Genomic DNA, 14,600 nt, shown 5'->3' on the forward strand with positions numbered 1-14,600 from the left:
TAATCAATTAATCCAATTGAACTATCTAACCTACCATCACAGAAAAACTTTTATTGCTTATAATTTGTTATTTCACAATTAATCTTTTTAATTAAATTAAAGATAAATTTATAGACATACACATGTATCCAGTACACAGACCATTTCACAAGATTCAATATCCAAAAAGTATTCAATTAAAAAAATAGTACTTCTTTTAAATAATAGTTTATTAGTTACATATATAAGTTTCAATATGTTTATAAAAGATATTTGATGGATTTCTTGTAATGTGATGTGTTTTTAATAAATTTCTAGTTTTATTTTTTTATTATAATCAACAAAATTTGAATTTTAGTATACTACTAATATACTATATAATAAGTAATAACTGACATCATATATATTATTTTATGAAGGTTTTCATTAAAAATGAACATACTTTAATTTCATCAAATACTTATGAGTAATTAGTATATAATTGTTCTTATATAATTCAAGTAAATACTCTTTAAATAAAATAAATAAAATATGAAGTATAAGTTTTGTGTCAAACTATCTCAGTGCTATCACTTAACCCTGTTACTCAACACACTCTGCCGACTCCTCTGTATCCATAAACAAATAGAAAACAAGACACTATAACACTTCACATCCACTACCTCTTTTGATAAGATTATGAAAACTGAGAGATAATTCGCTACGTTCCATACGTTTTCTTGAGCTTTCTTCTATTAAATCTGTTTTCACTTCACGGTACCCGTTAGGTCTCTGATATGCAATGTTCTGGCCATTACACAGAATAAATTTAACACTTGTATACATAATCTACGTTGATAAGATAGCACTCGAGTCGATTTTCAGTTGTTTTACGGCGTTCGTAAATATCGGTCAAACAGTGAAATCAATGTGAGTATCTATTGAGGGAAACGATTTCGTCGGAGACGGTTTAACACGCTTCATTGAAGGCTGAACCAAGGTTTTAAAGTAAAAAAATCTGTACTTACAAAACTTTACGTACAAAATCGTTGTATAGTTTCTTGATTTACTGTATTACTTTATTTGTTAATCATGAGTAAATCGTTGACATCGAAGAACTTGTAATGATATGACTGCTTATTGTTAGAATCATTCATTTAATTACTGATAGATCCAAGGTTTTTCTGTGTAAAAACTATATTTGTTAAGGCCATAACAGGGCCTCCTTGAATGAACTGAATACTGACGTAATATGATGACGTACCATATATGATACAATTTGTCAGTGGATCTCAACTGTTTGAGAAATATGTATGGTTATATTTATTATTATTACATGGTATATGGTTTTGTTTTTGTGAAAATGCTACATAGAAAAAATAGAAATTATTATCTTAAGCTTCTAAAGTCCTGTAGGAAAACAGTAGACAATATTAGATCAGATCAGCATGTAACGTACTTTTACAATCAATTTTTTATTAATTTTATTCTAATCTATTCTGTATTATTTGTAAGTGGAAACTTAATTGGTATCTGTATTATCTTTTTCAATCATATATTTGTGTATTATGTTACTGTTTGTTTCCCAAATAAAAAAAAAAAAACAAAAAAAATTAATAACAGCTTATTCCTGTTAAATTAAAAAAAAATGTTAACACTATCATTTAATGAAAATGTAAAACATACATCAACTAGTCAATGAGTTAAAAAGTAGCAACCAGAAAAGATTAAAAATATATTTTTTTTAAGTTACATACATTTTTAGTTAAATATTGTGAATAACAATTAGAATGTTGACAAACTCTGTCCAGCTAATCATTTTAATTTTGCTGTCAAAATGACATATGTGTTCAGAAACATTATTGAAGGAAAAAACCATTAATTAAACAAAAGCTAATTGAAAAGTTAAAAACGCTTAAAATATGGTTAAGATGTAGCTATGAAAAACACTAATATTGTTATAAATATTTAATAATATATATGACATCGGAAAATATGCTAGGTAGCGCCTTTGTAAATATTATAGTAATTATCCCTTATTCAAATGTTGCAATTAAATATATCACATTTCTCAAAACATATTTTATTGTGTACTTGGCCTATTAAAGTAATACTCAACTTTTTAACCAACTTGGAAACGGCTCGATCTATTTGAATGATTTAAGCATTATTCTAATAAGCTTTCGCCGACTGGTAACATATATTTATCTTTGTCATACAATATAAGTTCTGTTTGAAAATCGAAAAACATTTTTATATCATCACTGTGTGCTTTCACGGATTTCTTAATCATCTTATAGCTTACATACTTTCCGATAAATTTAGTTTAAAAAAAATAGGTTAAAATCTATCAATCCTTTTGAATATTCACTTTTGTTGTTGTAGTTAAGACCATATAATGTAATAAAATAATACTACGTGATAAAAAATTAAAATAAAAAGAAAGAAGTATGTTATGTATGTCAAATTACAAAAAAAATATATAATTCATCTTTATTCATGTGATTCAGCAGTAAAAAAAAGGTCCCTAGATATGTATGCACAGATTTCCTAGCGATAGAAAATATAACCCCTAAATCATAAATATAAGAATTGATTTTGGTTCCGAAGTATAAATAAAAAGAGATAGGTTGATAGAGAGGTTGAGCCTTCCAATCACAGTTTCACCGATCACCATGAAAATGGGCACCTGTATATAAAAAATACACAGAATGTTTTAAGAGAGTGGGTACGTCCTGGCTGGCCTAGGCCAGTCTGGGTACGGGCCTCAGGGTTGCCCCCTTTACCCGGGCTATTCCTCCTCGACGGTTTTGACCGTCTCGTCTTTTTATTCTGGCCCAAAGGGCCAGGGTCTCAATGACTCAGTGGCCCGTTGGAATGTTTTAATAGTAAATACTAATCACTTTGTTGTACCTCGCTACTAGATGGCGCTGCAGCACGTCAACTTCTACACGTTCCAACGACCGTTACAATACAGCAAATGTAATAATGCGACGATGCGTATATTATTATTTAGTATATTATTGTAATCAGTGGGATATCATTATGGTCGATTCTGGTTGTGATACTGATACTCCATCTTACTGGAATTTAACAGCCTAGCATGAATATTACTGATTCCAAATTACGTGCAGCAAAATATAACCTTTTGCTCTTTTACGGGTAAAAATTGGCAAAAAACATTGGCAGTTAATATTAAATAGTCTGCTCATATAGTATTTAATATTAATTGACAAAGTCAACCAAATTTATGAGCAGTCGATCTATGTTTAAAAATAAAATTACGACTCAAAACAAGTAATATCAATTATTTAAATTTGTCATTTAAATATTTGAAACTAATAAATATCTAAACGTTATTAAATATACATATGTAATATTTTGTTAATCATAGCTACTTCTCATTTTCTCTATTAATAAATTGCTCACATGTGAAGCCGGGGCCGATCGTTAGAACAATAAAATAACTAAATAGTTATTCAGCTATCTATATATTATCTCTATAATTACCGCAGGGAATGTCAGGTCTAGTGTTTCAGTTTGCCTAGTGCGAGTTTTTTTACGTATTCGATAGCGTTGACGTTAACCGTGATTAGTACGTAATTCCGAATATTGCCACTAGACTGCGCTGTTTTCATTCTCTATGCCTCATATATTGTAAGGATGTTGGGTCCTTTTCTGTTGCCGTATTCTTGGTCTTGTGTGTATGTTAAATGCAGTGTCTTAGGGATTGTAAAATTTTTCTTCTACGACTTTTAGTTGTTACACTATTTTATAACTGTGCTAAATTTTAGCTACGTAGACAACGGCTTTACAAACAGATGAACGGAAATTACGAAATTACATCGTTTTCTCTTACGCTCGTATAACTCTCAAAATTTGTCTATTTTTAATGTAACAAAAAAAGAAAAATTAAAAAGAATATTAGAGATTCATTTTTAAATTATTGCATTTAATTTACTATAAGTCATAATGATTTATAGTTAGAAATTGTTCATTTATAAAATTATGTAAGCACTAAGATATGTAGTTCTAATATTTAGGAAAACGGTTGCTTTAATCGAAATGGTCTGCTAGTTATATAAGATATATTGTTAAAATAGTATATCAGCTCGTAATCATCTTATACTGATAAGCGATCTATTAATAATTGAAGTAAAAACTTCTTTAGTCGCGTTGTGCTGGTATCGTAGGGCGTCACGGTAGCATGCGAAAGCGATCCCGTGGCGCTCCTCGTTAAGACGGAAAGGGTACCGCTGGTTTTTTAGTGGGTATTCCGATGTTCGGGGCGCACTCGGCGTCTTGGACACCGGCGAGCCCCACATACCCCCCACTGTTCCCATGGGGGAAACGTTTAACGCTTTTCCAGCGATAAAAAAAAGGTGTATCGTAGGGGATAACTCGTCGCTTCGCGTGACGAAAGTATAAACAATTGTGGAAATTAATGAGGATAATAGTGATTGAAATTTTTGTAAATATTAACAGTATATACAAATATAATAAGTGATATGTATTAATATTTTGTTCTTACCGAGTTTGCGACATACTGTGTATTTTGATGAATAAAAAGCTATAATTATAATAAAAAGGGATTGAAATTTTACTTGGAGTGCCAATATATTTAACAGTTTCAAGTTGTCACTTCTATTGGCTATGAATGTACCTATGCATTTTGACAATGTTTTTTCCGCCATTTTTACGAAAAAATTAAAAATTATTGTTCGGATCGAATCTCCTTCGTTCCGTTAAGCTTGACTTCCGTCTTAAATTCCATCTTGAGCTTGTCTTTAAAATAATTCTCTTAGCCTAAATTTTAGTTAGTATTTATAGACGTAGAGTTTTGTAACACTTTATATATTAACTCTAATAAACAATTAATGATTAATTAAAACATCGTGAGGAAACCTGCATGTGTCTAATTTCACTGCAATTCAGCCACATGTGTATTCCACCAACCCGCATTGAAGCAGCGTGGTGGAATAAGCTCCAAAACCTTCTCCTCAAAAAGAGAGAGAAGGTTTTAGAAGAGAGGAGGCCTTAGCCCAGCAGTGGGACATACACACTGTTACTTGTACTTGTAAACAATTAATGACATAATAAATGGAGAATTTCTAATAACTTTAATAAAATTCGCCGATCTTACATTTTATTTTTATTTTGAGCCTATATATTGTCACTTTTTTTCATGTATCTACTTATCTGTCTTCCTTAAATAATTATCTGTTTTTTATTTATTCACTCTTAGTGGTATTTTCACTTGAAATTTAAATGGAACCAAATGGGAAGTATACCCTCTTCTGTTCTTCTGTACATCGAGTTCCGAGGTAACAAACATACAGCCAAATTGAGAACCATCTCTTTTGGTTGGTTGGTTAATAATTAAAAATACACATGGAATGCTGAGTAGGCAGCAGAGACATCATCGTTTCCCATTTCCTATTGACAACATTTACTAATGTCATATTTGAATATCGGCATAATTATTAGCCGTTGATTTTTAACTTTCATTGGGTCGGACGTAGTATTTTAATCCGTACATGTAGGGCCGCTGTATGGACAGAACATCTTAGTTCCTAAAGTTGGTGGCGAATTGGCGAATTAAGGAATGGTTAATAATTTTTACAGTGCCAATGTCTTTGTGCGGTGGTGACCACTTAACATCACGTAACCCAATTGCCCATCCACAAAGGTACGTTATTTTGTAAAAAAACAGTAGCTGATAATCAGTAGAGTTTCTGTGAGGTTTCAAGTCGTAATATCTTCTTTATCTGGTTAATTAACTCTGGATTACTGAGATGTCAGTATGAAGAGCCAAAATGACGCAGTGGTTAGAACACGTTATAGTTAATAAAAGATTGCCCGGATAAGCATTGCTAAATTTTGAAGTGTTTAATTTTTATTTTACCATCAACCCTTAAAAGCGTGGGGGAATAAGCTTTAAACTTTAAGGCTCTAAGACTTAAGAGGTGCTCTTATCCCAGAAGTGGGACGTGTAAAGGTTACTTTTGCAGACTTTCGTTACTATTAAGCTACCGTTGGGCGTTTCACTTTTGTTCTACATGGTGTTTTTTTATTATTAAACTGTATTTGCCTCGAAGGCAAATAAACCACATATTTATTAATACATGTTAAAATCAAAATAACTTTTCATTCATATTTTGCAATCTTGTAATAACTCTTGACCTTTTGGGTTTATTTGTTGGAAGCTTCAAGAATTATATAATTGCTACTATCATACAAACTAAAGCTGAAAGCATGCGTAAATGTGAACGCAAGTTGCTTTAGCCGACATATATGTATATAACGCGAACGGCCAGTTGAAGTTGATCCCTTTCAGGCTAGTTAGAGAGGGTGGTCACTGTAAAAGCATGGCTCAGATTAGGGTGGTTGTGTAAATATCACGGTTAATACGTCCAATACACGCCAGGTGGGCAGAGAGTGTCGTGAGAGCAAAAGTGACCGCAGTCGCTACTCGCGCACCGACCGTTCCTCGCGTATACAACGAAGCAACGCACGTTCGACGTACGCACCGTTCCCGCCACATTTCAAATTTGCGTTCAGAAGCCGACAAATAAATTTTATTCGATTGTGTTAAATGTGCACTCGCGCGTAAAACGCCGAAACTTAACGACACTTGCGCTGACAGTGCGCGGATTGCATCGCGGCCGTTGACATCCATTTGGTCGACAAAGATCGGTTTTTGATCGCAAATTTGAAAATGACGTATTTTGGCGGGTTTGTGTGACGTGTTTTTTTTCTAAATTAACAGTGACACAGGTGTTATTTCAAAGTGCCAGGAACGATGGTGAATTTCAAATAAATAATTAAGTGTTTTTTTTTTGTTTTATGCTGAAGTAAAAATACACGAACATTAACAAAGGTAAGTTTTAGAATGCAGTGTTGATATTTTGCATAATTTTATTTGTTGTAATTACTGACTAGCCTGTAGTCGTTACTCAATAAGAGTTAAAATCGTATCTTACGCTTTCTAAATAGTCGACCATGAGTGTGGCCGCAGTCACGACTAAGCTGATTTAATTTTACTTTAAGATAAAATCATATCCAACTGAAATTTCCGTTCCTTTAAATAAGTCAACGCGACGAAATTATATAATATAATTTTAGGGCTCTAGTTTTTTACCTACAAATATTAAGCGAGTTAACGAAATTAAGGTAAATAATGCTTAAAATATTTTTATACAAATAAATAACACACAAATTACATCCTTTCAATTTAAGCATAGTGTGTGTGAAACTATTCGGATAAGAAAAAAAAAACATATTGTTCAATCAAATTAATACTATATACATACTCAAGCAAATTCTATAAGCAAATTCTCCTTTCACAATTGTATTTCATATTCATCCGGTTCTAAATGTCTGAAAATGACCACACAAAAAACAATTGATATGGTAGAGGAAAAGTTACTAAACAAACCTGATATCGACTTTGCAACTCGATTTGTACGGTGCATTTGTTAGTGATTTCATAAGCACTTTCAAACCCTTATTTTGGACACGATTACTGTAACCATGATAGATTGGCTATTGTTGTTACTTTTTTTTTATTATGACATTTAATCAGCATTGTGTTACAATGTATTTACTTACAACAACTTACGTACGAAAATTTAATATGCAATGTTTTTTTCTGATTTAGAATACTGTGTATTCTGTTGGTATACAGTAACAGCCTGTTAATGTCCCACTGCTGGGCTAAGGCCTCCTCTCCCTTTTGAGGAGAAGGTTTTGGAGCTTATTCTACCACGCTGCTCCAATGCGGGTTGGTAGAATACACATGTGGCCGGATTTCAATGAAATTAGACACATGCAGGTTTCCTCACGATGTTTTCCTTCACCGTCAAGCACGAGATGAATTATAAACACAAATTAAGCACATGAAAATTCAGTGGTGCTTGCCCGGGTTTGAACCCACGATCATCGGTTAAGATTCACGCGTTCGAACCACTGGGCCATCTCGGCTTTTTTTTTTCTGTTGGTATAAATAAATGGAATACCTATTTAAAATGTTTATGCCTAAATGTTTTAGCAAAAGATTTATGTACTCCTATATATGTTTATTATAATTAAGAAAGTCAATATACAATATATAATGATAAATAAAAAATATAAGATATTATAAATTACGATGCGAATATGGCTAACTATAAAAACATTTTTATGTATTCTAGAAATGATATATTTTAGATGAACTTTTTCCATTGAAAATCGTGTTGTAAACATTTTACAATTTTAATTTAACCTATGACCGTATCGCTTTTAAAATTACGAATACCATTGAATTTTTTTTTTTAAATTTTACAATATTTATTCTTTTAAGTTTTTTAACAAATACATTTTGAGATTATTTTAAATTTATTACAAAAACATTCAAGTTATGATAATAATCTAAATTTAAAGCGGCTGCAAAGTACAGCTACTTCTAGCTTTTCAATTAGGCTTAAAAATAACTTCTCTTCATTTATCAGTATATGTAAATCGAATAATTGCTATATAGATATAAAAGTTTTGTTAAAGCCGTTTGTTGCATTATGTCTTTGTTCAAAATTAAAGCGCATAACTGTCTTTTGAAAAAAAAAAAATTTACACTATTTCTATCTTTTTTTTTATAGAATAGGAAGGTGGACGAGCATATGGGCCACCTGATGGTAAGTGGTCACCAAACGCCCTTAGACATTGGCATTGTAAGAAATGTCAACCATCGCTTATAGCCAATGCGCCTCCAACCTTGGGAACTACGATTTTATGTCCCTTGTGCCTGTAATTACACTGTTTTTTTTTTCTACTAAATTATATATAAATTCTTTAACATTATTTTCTTAGAAATTTAATTTGAAGTGAAATAAAATGTTTTAATAGTAACTATACTAATGTACACAATGTACATAATTTTATCAACTAAAAGTTAATTGAAATATATTATTTGCATTGTGAGGATCGTTGAGTGTGAGGGCGGTTGGGGTATTGTATGTATTGAATATATTAGAATTATATTTATTTGTTTTAAGCCTCAATAGCTCAACAAATATATATGGCCTAGAGATAAAAGCCGCAGTCGAACACAGGTTCGGTTTCTCGGCGTATTGGCGTATTCACTTCAAAAATAACCTTCGCTAGAATTCTTATAGAAAAATATAAGACATTATTCACGTTCATTTAATGTTATACGTATAAATTATGTTGTTGTTATTTCATTTATATAAATATGCATGTCAAAAGTGGCTGGATAATTTTATTTACGAATACTTTTTACACATTTCATATATCTAATTCAACGAATAAAAAATAATAATTGTATTACAAAAGTTGTTTTTTTTTTTAATTTTAATATCAGTCTTTTTTAAAAAAAAGATTTAAATCGATATGATTTGAATAATAATTACACTCACTTTCCAGTCTTGAAATTATATCTCTTTTTCGTGAAAAGGTAATTAATTTTGTTATATTAATTATTCCTGCTTATGAAGAATAGTTTAGTTGAGACCAAAAAAAAATCATTATAATTTTTTAAGTTATTTAATATATTTTTTATGAAATGACAAATTACATATATATTATTTCATATAAAGATTTATGATGCCAACTTTAATGACATAACATTTAATATATATATTTTTAAGCAGATATAAAATAAAAAACCTATCTTTTGTTGATATTCATTTATATATATAACTGTGTATAGATTATAGTACAGTAACAGCCTGTGAATGTACCATTGCTGGGCTAAGGCCTCCTCTCCCTTTTTGAAGATTATAGTGTGTGTATTATTTTTAAAATACAATTCATTAGTTAATAAATCTAATATCAACCCGAATATCAATTATTAGTATAAACTTTTGTTTTACAGCCACATTACGTAAATACATGATAAATTGTTTTGTTTTGATTTTTAAATAAAACAAAATCACATTCTTGTAAATTCAAAATCATGTCTTTCTAACTTATTAAGTAAAAAATACCTTATAAATTTCGAATTTCAGACTAAATATTATATAAATTGCCAAAATTTGTGTTCGCGAAAAGAAAGGCTTCAACTCAAACGACGTGATTGCTAGTGAAAGTACCTATGTCCTTGTAGGGACTGCACGCGAGTGTGATTCTTAATATATTGACATAGAGGCTTCATTTCCATTGCATTATGGAAATGAAGCCTGAATGTACGGAAATTTATTTGCAAATTATTGGGTTGATAGTGATAAAATATTTTCTTATTGAATCTGCGGTTATAATGAAAGTATGCATAAGTATGTGTGTAGCTCAGACCAAGAAATAAGATCTTTAAAACATAACTTGTCAATAACAAAATGTCAACCATTAAAAAAACAATAATTTCCATGCTTTTAAACTTAGATTTATGCTTTTTAACTAGAATGAGATAAAGCTACTTAAGTAAATATTTAGTTACGAATTAGTTACAAAATTTTTAATAACAATTTAATACATTAATTATTATGTCCTCCGGACCGATTTCGGTCACGGCGGCTAATCTCGAAAAGATTAGTCAACTGCGTAGGAGATATTATAGTGCACGAGTCTGTGCACAAACACAGGTGCACTCTCTGTACACTAGCTCTCATAATACTAAATATAATTTTTTAGCCCGGCTTGGGAATTGAACGAAGGACCTCCGGGTCTGCGGCCTTAAATCTAGGCACTAGACCAACGAGGCAGTTAAATCATTTTGACGATAAGTGTAAACAAGTAATAATGAAACAAACCTTTTGCAAATCAATTATGTTTTTTATTAAATAAAATGTTTTGCAGTATGCATTATGTACTAAGAAGCACGTTGAAATCTTTTCTACGTTGCTGTTAAGTCGAATTGTTATTATATATATATATCACCAGTTAGCGATCACCTGCAACAATATACATTGGTACTATAAAAACTCATACCCATTCCTTACATCAACAAGTCTCCAACCATTGGAAGGTACATACATAAATGACATCCTTCTAGTTCCTGTAACAATTACAACAAGATACGTCTTTCCAAGCAATTTTTTTATTTGTATACTACCTAGACAGAAGAGCAAAGTGGCCATCTTATGGTAAGCGGCCACCACCGCCCATAGACATGGAGCTGTAAGAAATATTAACCATTTCTTTAATGCCAATACGCTAACAACCTCGGAAACTAAAATCTGATGCCCCTTGTGCTTGTAGTTACACTGGCTCACTCGTCCTACAAACTGGAACACGATACTAAGTATTTCTGTTAAGCGGGAGAATATCTTATGAGTGGGACCTATACAAATAGGCTTGCACCAAACCCTTCTAAATGTAAATGTTTAACGTTAAATTTTTCCAATGTTTTTAAAGTTACAATTATTATTTACTATATTTTTGGATACAGAAAATGAGAACTATATATATGTTACGAGGACATTACATGCCATGACGGTTGCACTTAATCCATATCTGTTCGTTCTAGTAACATCATCTGATTATATAACTGTAACAGAACAAAACCACTATCCGGGTTCAGTGCTGCAGTGTTTACGCATCGAGGAGCTGGTTACTAACCGTACGAGTGATTTGGTTACATGTATACGGATACTGACTGACGTTTATGACAAAATCATCAACCATTGCTTATGCTTATTCAATCCAGACCAGATGCAGTTTAAAAAAAACAGGCAATCACTGGGACTGCCGATAGAAGTAAAAACTTGAAACTGTTAAATATATTTGTTCAATTTCCACATTTATTGGCACTCCAAGTAATAATTATATCCCGACATACTGTGTATTTTTATTCATCAGAATACACAGTATGTCGCAAACTCGGTACAAATATTAATATAGCTTAATTTAAATAAATAATAGTTAAAATACACTTATATCTGGGGGTACTTTAGTGTCCCCGCCAAGACGAGACAACGTAAGCGCAGGCATTACCCTATCTTTTATCGAAGCGTTTCGTCGTATTTTTGTACCCTTATAGATTTGGTCTGGACTTTCTAAAAACTCCGAATTCTCTTTACATATTATTAATATCTAAATAAGCAGATTTCGTCACTCACTGACTGCAAAATTGTTAGGGTACTTCCTGAAGTCATAAAAAGCTGAAATTTGGTGTGACTACTAAGAATAGCAACCAGACAACATCAAAATTAAGAAATCTGTACATTTTTTTCCTCATCACTTAAAATAGAGGGATGAAGGTTTGTATGGAACTTTTATCAATTTTCAAGCTAGGAACATAAAAATCGGTTACAAATAAATAAATATCGTAATAGGTAATACGTTCAGCACATTTTAAAACTTAAAAATTAGCTGGATATTAAGTAAATAATTTTCAAAAAATTGTCAATTAATTTTCAAAAAGCCGAGATGGCCCAGTGGTAAGAACGCGGGAATCCTAACCGATGATCGTGGGTTCAAACCCGGGCAAGCACCACTAAATTTTCATGTGCTTAATTTGCGATTATAATTCATCGTGAGGAAACCTGCATGTGTCTAATTTCACTGAAATTCTGCCACATGTATATTCCACCAACCCGCATTGGAGCAGCGTGGTGGAATAAGCTCCAAACCTTCTCCTCAAAAAGAGGAGAGGAGGCCTTTAGCCCAGCAGTGGGACATTCACAGGCTGTTACGGACGGTTGAAAAATAGATAGGGACACGAAACTCCTTGTACTCAAAAGACGTGATCATTATGCGCATACTAAGTAATTATTAAAATAGTGTTTGATAAGTCAGATATGCCAAAGCCTCTCTAAATACATTTTATTAAAATATATATTTTATTATACATTCCATTTGAATATTTTAATTCAATAGCTTAACATGTTTACATGCGCTTATTTCATACTACATTACTGGTGGTAGGGCTTTGTGCAAGTTCGTCTGGGTAGGTACCACCCACTCATCAGATATTCTACCGCAAAACAGCAATACTTGATATTGTTGTGTTCCGGTTTGAAGGGTGAGTGAGCCAGTGTAATTACAGGCACAAGGGACATAAAATCTTAGTTCCCAAGGTTGGTGGCGCATTGGATATGTAAGCGATGGTTGACATTTCTTTCAATGCCAATATCTAAGAGCGTTGGTGACCACTTACCATCAGGTGGCCCATATGCTCGTCCGCCTTCATATTCTGTAAAAAAAAAAAAAAAATATCCCACCAAAAATTATTTGTATATACTGTTAGTGCTTACATAAATTTCAATCATTATTATTCTTATTAATTTCCATTATACTTAAATTATATGTACTTTTAACTCCAAAAATATTAAAATATCATTTTTATGGAAAACATAACTAAATGACATCAAATAAAGTGTTATCCATTTTTATTATATTTATTCAACGCCTGCTTCTGACACACATGGTCGAAGTAACGGAAAATTCGTCTAATTATTTGATGATTATTCCTTTCAAATGTTTCGAAGTTTGAAAATCTTGCATTGATAAGGAATTGAAGTGAGTTTTTAAAGTTATCAATAAATACGCTGGTAGAACGATTAAACTTTATAAAATTATAATTATAGTACAAAATCAAATTCATAAACAAAGTTTATATTAAGAACATGTAACGTACGCTACAGCGTATAAATTTTACGTATCAAACTTCATTTACTTTTGTGCGTTAAATATTATCATATAAAAATATATAAATAATTAAACACATTTGAATGAAACAGGTATTTCATACATACGAAATATCTAGATAGAGTATTTAAAAAAATATCATTCTTTCTGATATTTCTCAACTCAGTATGCACTGGTCTTGTTATCACGATATTGTTTCAATTAAACCTATATTTATTTTGGAAACAATCATTAATAGCTCACAATTTAGACACAAATGTGGGTCAAGTGGCAACTGCATTGGCAATCATTTAGAAAGTATAACCGGTTTGTCGATATGGATAACAGAAATCTAGATATGACGAAGCAATAACTTAGATTATCGTTTTAATATCAAACTCGGGAAAGTATGTTTCTAAGCCAATCTAAGCTATCAACAAGGATGAAGTAATTGATGCCCTGACATCCGTTTTACATGATACACGGTTAATATGATGTTTTGTTATAAATGGTAGAAAATAGTAATATGGGTCTTTGGTTAGAGAAGAGGATCTTAAGAATGGTGGCTAAGAACAGACTTACGATTTACGTTCACAACGCTAGCCACGTCAGACGATATTATACGACGAAACAGGCACGATGGCATAATCGCATATTACCTTGTGGTAAGGATTCGTGTAAGCCCGTCTGGGTGGGTCCCATCCACTCATCATCTATACTAGCACCAAACAGCAATACTTAGTATTGTTATGTTCCGTTTTAAAGGACATGTGCCCAAGTGTAACGACATGCTCATGGGACATTACATCTCAAGGTTGGTGGTGCATTAACGATATAAGCGATGGTTGATACGTCTTACAGTGCCAAAGTCTATGGGTGGTGGTGACCACTTGTCAGCAGGTGGCCCATTTTTCAATAAAAAAACACACCTACAATTCTCAAAACGTAAAAGACCTATTTTGATAAAAGTTTCTGATATATTTCATAAATTTAGATTTGTTTTGTTGTAAGCGATAATAATATAAAGAGGTATTTAAAAATAAATAATTTGTATTGTATTCAAGGTAATAAGTTATATTATATTT

General features: G+C 31.8%; 2 protein-coding genes across 10 annotated transcripts in view; one reads left to right on the plus strand and one right to left on the minus strand.

Moving 5' to 3' along the window:
- Positions 1-1,184, minus strand: part of LOC126768119 (phospholipase D2) — a 140,090-nt gene extending 138,906 nt beyond the window's left edge. For 4 of the 6 annotated variants that reach the window (XR_007669211.1, XR_007669210.1, XM_050486030.1 and 1 more), the window contains exon 1: positions 642-941. Coding sequence is in view for 2 of the 6 variants with exons in the window: in XM_050486030.1 (XP_050341987.1) it covers positions 642-804 (163 nt within the window). In the remaining 4 variants the exon portion in view is untranslated. Of the gene's footprint in view, positions 1-641; positions 942-986 lie in introns of those variants that run through there. The other 2 variants (XM_050486032.1, XM_050486031.1) reach the window with 2 other exon arrangements.
- A 5,565-nt stretch (positions 1,185-6,749) lies between these two features.
- LOC126768113 (mucin-17-like) overlaps positions 6,750-14,600 on the plus strand; it is a 96,114-nt gene continuing 88,263 nt past the window's right edge. For all 4 annotated transcript variants that reach the window (XM_050486007.1, XM_050486010.1, XM_050486008.1 and 1 more), the window contains exon 1: positions 6,750-6,838. The gene's annotated coding sequence lies outside the window, so the exon portion shown is untranslated. The remainder of the gene's footprint in view (positions 6,839-14,600) is intronic.

Source organism: Nymphalis io, chromosome 4, assembly GCF_905147045.1.
Source record: "Nymphalis io chromosome 4, ilAglIoxx1.1, whole genome shotgun sequence".
In the NCBI taxonomy this organism is placed as follows: Eukaryota; Metazoa; Arthropoda; class Insecta; order Lepidoptera; family Nymphalidae; genus Nymphalis; species Nymphalis io.